Here is a 5,914-nt window from a genome sequence, read left to right on the forward strand (position 1 = left end):
TTCACGCGCGGTTGGCCGAGCCAGGCGATGGGAGGGCTCACAGTCAATAGAAGCATTCCGCATCTTACATTGGCATGCAGCTTTCACACCAGATTTGAAGCACGGCGCGCATCTCACCGACGCACACAGCGCACGGCGCTGCTGCCTGTGTCACCCCGCCTGCGCTGGGTGGCCAACCACCTACCAGCAACAACCCGAGACCGTCCTCCCAACCTCCCCTCCTGCCTCTTCTCCTGCCCCAACGCTCAGGGTCGCCGGAAACCCGCGAATCCGCCCCCAAACACGCACACGATGAGCCGCGCCGCGCTGGCGCTGGCGCTCTCGGCCCTCCTCGCCGCCGCCGCGCTGCCCGCCGCCGCCGCCGCCGCCGCCCCCGCGGACTGCGCCTCGAAGGTCGCCAACGCGGTCTCCCTCTGCAAGGGCGAGCTGCAGTCCATCCTTTGGCGCGCCCAGTCCGGCCTCAAGGCCGACATTACCGCACTCAGCCCCACCCCCCAGTGCTGCGGCGCCGCGTCGGCCGCGTTCGACCCCGCATTCGTCTCCGCCTGCGGCTGCGACGCCGGCGTGATCAAGCAGACGGTCGCCGTCGACGCGGCGCTCCTCGAGACCCTGCGTGGCGCGGTCGCCGCCAAGTGCGGCGCCGCGTCCCTCGCACCGTTCCCTGTCTGCGGCCCGGCCGCCATCCTCGCCGCGCTGCCTTCGGCGGAGGCGTACGCCGCCGCGGCCTCGGCCGCCGCCGCAGTGACGCCGCAGGCGAAGGCGCCGGTGACGCGCCGCCCGACCGCGGCGCGCATCGTGAATGGCGTCGTAATCAAGGCGGGCCCCGGCGCGTACTGCACGTACACGGCCAAGTGCAAGACGTTCCGCTTCAAGCCGACCACCAAAAACGCGACCCTCGAGAAGACGCTCACCGCGTGGCGCGCCAAGGCGGCGGCGGGATTCTGCACGAAGACGGCGTCCCCTATTGGCACTGACGATTCCGAGCTCGGGATCGTGGTCTGCGGGAACAATGGGGTGGACAACTTTTTCGTGGAGAAGCAGACGGTCGTCGTCAGCCGCCGCAACAACGTGACGCGAGAGGACCTGCTGTATAAGCTGTGCCAGCCGAAGGGCAGGTGCGTGTGTGCGTGTGTGTGTGTGTTTGTGTGTGTGTGTGTGTGTGTGTGTGTGTGTGTGTGTGTGCCGCCATCCCCTCAAACCTTCAATCCAGCAAACCCTCAATCGCACATTTTCGTGCGTTTCTCAATTCAACATTTCTCCCCGCGCAGCGTGTACAGCGACGCGCGCGCCAAGTGGTTTGACAACCTCAACATGTGCTCCAAGTCGGCCCTCTCCTGCTTCCCCGGCGCCGCGGCCGTCCGGCTGCCCGGCGGCGCCGCCAAGGCGATGCGTGATCTGGAGGTTGGGGACAAGGTGGGCGCGGGCTCAGACATGGGTTTAGGGTTTATCTAATTGGCCGCCGCGGCAGGCGCGGGGTCGGGCGGAGACAAGGTGGGGCACGCTCCCTTTTTGCTCTAAAGTTGGGCGGACGTAGTGGGCGCGGGGGCTCAGAGGAGGCGGGAGGGGCGGGCGCGACGGGGCGGGCGGCGGGGCCGCGGGGCGGCCCGGTGTTGGGCGGGGCGCAAGGGGCGACACAGGGGCGTGCTGGCGGGGCCGCCCGACCAAAAAAGCAGACGCAGGCGCGGCGTGCCGCACCCGTTCTGCTTGGGCGCCCTTGGGTGGCGGCCACACGCGGATTTTTCGGCCCTCGGCCCCACCACCCCCACTTGTCCCGCCCAAATTTTAATGGTTCAAAACAGGTGATGGTCGTCAAGGAGGACGGCAGCACGGCCTTTGATGACGTCATCTTCTTCGACCACCAGGTGATTGTTTGTTTTGGGGGGGGGGGGGGGTAAATGTACACGGAAAAAGGCCACCTTTTGCGCCAGACGGTGCGGACGAATGCGGACTCGCCACGCCGGCGGAAGCGCCGAGCTGAGCAAAGGGGCGGGGAGCGATCTCAGCGTGTTTGACCATGGTGTTGACTGCGGCAAGCCGCGCGGCAATCTGCCGAACGGCCCCGTTTTTGCCGCAACCTGACTTTTGTGTGCTCCGCTGCGGACCTGCGTGCGCGTCGGTCCCGCAGGTCGGCGGCGGGGACAACCACTTTGTGCGCCTCGAACTGGCCGGCGGCCGCGCGCTGGAGCTGTCGCCCGGACACTTTGTCCCCGTCGGCCAGTCCCTCGCCGCCGCCAGGATGACGCGCGCCCGCGACGTCGCCGCCGGCGACAGCCTGCTCGTGCTCTCCGCCGACGCGAAAACCGCGGTTCCGGCGGCCGTCGAACGCGTGTCTGAGGTGTCGCGGGAGGGCATGTTCGCGCCCGTCACGAACGCCGGGACGGTCGTCGTCGACGGCGTGCTCGCGAGCAGCTACTCCGATTGGGTGCTGGACCCGATCTTTGACGCCGCCGGCATGACGCACAAGCTGCACTCTGCGATGCACGCTGTGCACGCGCCGCTGCGCTGGGGCTACGCGGCGCTCGGCCCGCGCGTGCTGCGCGCGCTGAGCCCTCTGATCTCGGGCGTGGCGATGCTCGACACCGCCCAGATCGCCGCGGGCCTCGGCCTGGCCGTGTCGGCCTGATTCTGATGAGCTGTCGCCAGGCGGCGTTTGAATCTCCGCGGCCGCCCGGCCCGGCCGGCAGGCGCGGCAGGGGCGCGTCGCCATGCGCGCGCGCACACGCAGTGGCTGCAGTAGCTGCGGGGTGTGCTGGCTTTGTGTTGTGCGCGCCTGTGCTTGCAAATGATGACATGGCAGAGGGCTTCGTATCGCGCATGCGTTCAATGTGCATCCGTCTCTGTTTTGACCCTAGAGGAACTCCCGCCACGCCGGAGAGGCACGCGACGCGCACCGCGTTGCGACGGGCCCGCAGCCCCTCACTTTATCCCGCACGCCCGCGGCCGCCGCGCACTCATGCCCCCACACACCTATGGGATGTGCGCCTCCAGGCGCGCCGCTTCCTGTCACTTTGTTCTGGACCCGAAGAAGAGCGATGACCACTGTTGCATGCTGTCGCCGCATGCTTCTGATCACGGCTGTTGGGCGCTCGGCGCTCCCATTCACATATACCCCCCTGTCGGCCGGCCCCCGCCCGCCCACGGGGCCCGGAACGCGCCGAGCACCCTTTGGGTTGTTTTGTTGCCCAAGACAATTGGCCAAGACCCGCGTGTGAAGGTCAGCGGGGCCGCCCGCACGCCCGCTGGCGGATGCACACACAACCCCCCCCTCGCCTTGGCAGGCGGAGCGCGGGTGTGTGCAGGCGCATGCGGGCGGTCCGTGCCTGTGCCTCTCGCGCCTTTGTTTCTGGACATCCGTTTTTCGCGCCTGCCTGCTACTATCTTGACCCTCCAACGAGTTGTTGTGGGGCAGCAGCCCCTTTCAGACCTGAAAGCCTTGCCCCCTTCAAGCCTTGCCCCGTGTTCGCACGCGGACTCTGCCTCAAACCATGATCATTGGTCACCCTCGATTGAGATTCTTTCACGCAGCACGAGCACCCACATATGCATGTGCAAGAGCCCCCGCGCCGCCGCACGCACACCCACATCCTGCGGCACTGGCAGCCGCCTGGCGGGCCGCCCCTCAAGGCCTCTCTGTTACACCTAAAAACTTTCGACAACGGCCCGGTGGTTGACGCTGCGTATTAAATTATGTAATATTGCACCCCGACAGGGAAGCCCCCTGCCTACCGGCTCCCGGCTAAAAACTGAATTGTCAGGGCTCTGGACACTGCCGGGGCGCAGCCGCGCAGCACGCGGCGCGCCCTGCCGCGGCTGCGGGGCGCGCCTGCCATCAGGGACAGGTGGCGTATGGCGGCGGGCGGGCGCCAACCGCAGCGGCTGGCCGGCAGGCCTGTGCGTTGCTGGGGGCGCCCGCTGGCAAGAGAGCGAGGTGCTCTGTGGCGCCGGAGCGCCTACCTGCTCAGAGTCTTGGGCCCAGCTTGACCTGGTTGTGGGTGGACCTGCATGCGGCACCGCGCTCTGCTGTCCTGCCCAGTCCTGTGCTGTGCTGTGCTGTGCTGTGCTGTGCTGTGCTGTGCTGTGCTGTGCTGCGCTGCGCTGTGCTGTGCTGTGCTGTGCTGTGCTGTGCTGTGCTGTGCTACGTACCCCGCTGCGCAGGCCGCCCACAGCACGCACCCCCGCGCCGGCCCAGCAACCCTGTGCCAGCCTGCCACACCATTGAGAGCTCCGCGGTGCCGTTCTGCGCACCACTCCCGGGCGCTGGCGTCAGGCGCGCAGCAAATGCGTCGCCGCCCCCGGCCCTGCAGCAGCTGCCCACCATTTTCGCATGCAGCCGGGTACGTGGCTTCCACAAATTCTGCTCTATCATATGTCCTCGACTAACACCTTGATATGCAGCCTGCCAGCCCCCCTACGGGCCAAATAAATGAGGGCTCAGGTGTGCAAACGGGGCCCTCAGTCCTAAGAATAGTGGTTGTATGGACGATTGAGAAATCCTGGTCACATGAATGCATTATCAACGCAGGCGCTGCAGGCGGCCGCGTGTATGCGCTGCCCTGCTTCCGTGGCGCCGCCGGCGCGAGTGGATGGCGTGGCGCAGCGGTCGCAGTATCCAGTGGCCGCAATCAGTGATGAGCCCGCGTGCGACGCAGGGCGGCCGTCGCGGGCGCAGCCCGTCAACCCCCCTTGCAAAAAAAGGTCTGGCTGCAGCCTGCGGGTGTCGCTTGATGCATCGGCACAAGCCACCAGGGGAACGATTGACGGATTGGGTGCATTGTACCCAGCCGGCATCATACTGTGGGAAAGGAGGGACCGGCAAATGGGGGCAGATTTTCAAACCCGCACCACCCCGCACAGCAGGGACCCCCGTGCAGCCTGGAAATTAAACCCTGCGTGAGCCCTGAACCCTAGCGTGCTGGCGCCAACTTCGTGAGTCTGAAGGGGCGCACGCCGCTCCCAAACGCACTCTGTGCGTGCGGCGGGTTGCAAGGGCTGGACACAGCGCCGAGAAACCCAGGGCACAAAGACAGCTTGCCGTGTGCATGTGCATGCATGCAACGACAAAAGCCATGATTGCGCAGCCCTGCTTGGTATGTATGCAACAAGCTGTGAATGGGTAGCATGCGTCATCAACTGTCGACTCAAAATTACGATGGCTCAAATGTAAGCCTGCTGATTTGAACCGAACACAGCAATCATCTGGATGATAAATTGGCTGGCTCGCGCATCTGCTTTCTATCATAATAATGGAAGGCCGGTGACGCATCGAGCAGCCGATCCTCACGTGAAGTCGTCCGGAAGCAGCTGCTGCAGCACCCCGCTGCCGCCCTGGCAGCGCGACGGCGCCGCGCCGGCGCCCACCAGCCCCGCGAGCGCCCCCAGCAGCGGCGCATTGTAGTGGATCCCCACCCTGTTCGCCGGGCCCGCCCTCGACGCGAGAACCTCGGAATCATCATCCGGCCCGGGGCCCGCGACCAGCGCGCCGGCTATCACGCTCGGGTTGGGGTCCGAGGAAAAGAGCGCCTCGGGGCCGCAGCTGGCGGCGGCGGCGCCGCCGGCGGCGGCGGCGGAGAGGGGGGAGGGGAGGGGCGGGCAGGAGGCCTGGGCGTGCTGGGGGCGGTCGGGGGCGCGGGGGCCGAAGCCGGCAAGGAAGGCGGGGTTGCGGCCGGTGCGGCCGCCGAGGATGTACGAGACCTGCGGGCGGCGAGGGTGTGTGTGTGCACTTGTGTGTATGTGTGTGAGAGTGTGTTTGTGTGTCGTGGTGCATGTGTGTGCATGTGTGTGCATGTGTATGTGTGTGTGGTTGGGGGGAGTGCGTGTTTCCTTGCCAGGGGATATTGAAGTGGGACAGGTAAGGGTGTGTCATCGAGTGCGTTGTACAAGGGGAGGGGGTATTGGTGCTGGAGCGGGTTCAGCC

At 66.5% G+C, this 5,914-nt stretch overlaps 2 protein-coding genes across 2 annotated transcripts; one reads left to right on the plus strand and one right to left on the minus strand.

The window, feature by feature from the left end:
- Positions 1–291: 291 nt before the first annotated feature.
- Positions 292–2,623, plus strand: MNEG_11735 (Tiggy-winkle hedgehog protein; the record flags this gene model as incomplete). Its single annotated transcript, XM_014039792.1, has 4 exons — positions 292–1,115; positions 1,269–1,413; positions 1,800–1,862; positions 2,126–2,623. The coding sequence occupies 4 exons, from the start codon at positions 292–294 to the stop codon at positions 2,621–2,623; spliced, it is 1,530 nt and encodes a 509-aa protein (XP_013895246.1).
- Positions 2,624–5,277: 2,654 nt separating this feature from the next.
- On the minus strand, positions 5,278–5,691 carry MNEG_11736 (hypothetical protein; the record flags this gene model as incomplete). Its single annotated transcript, XM_014039793.1, has 1 exon — positions 5,278–5,691. A coding segment is annotated over one exon (414 nt), but the record flags the coding sequence as incomplete, so codon positions are not given.
- Positions 5,692–5,914: the final 223 nt, after the last annotated feature.

The sequence above is a fragment of the Monoraphidium neglectum genome (assembly GCF_000611645.1).
Source record: "Monoraphidium neglectum strain SAG 48.87 unplaced genomic scaffold scaffold02883, whole genome shotgun sequence".
In the NCBI taxonomy this organism is placed as follows: domain Eukaryota; kingdom Viridiplantae; phylum Chlorophyta; class Chlorophyceae; order Sphaeropleales; family Selenastraceae; genus Monoraphidium; species Monoraphidium neglectum.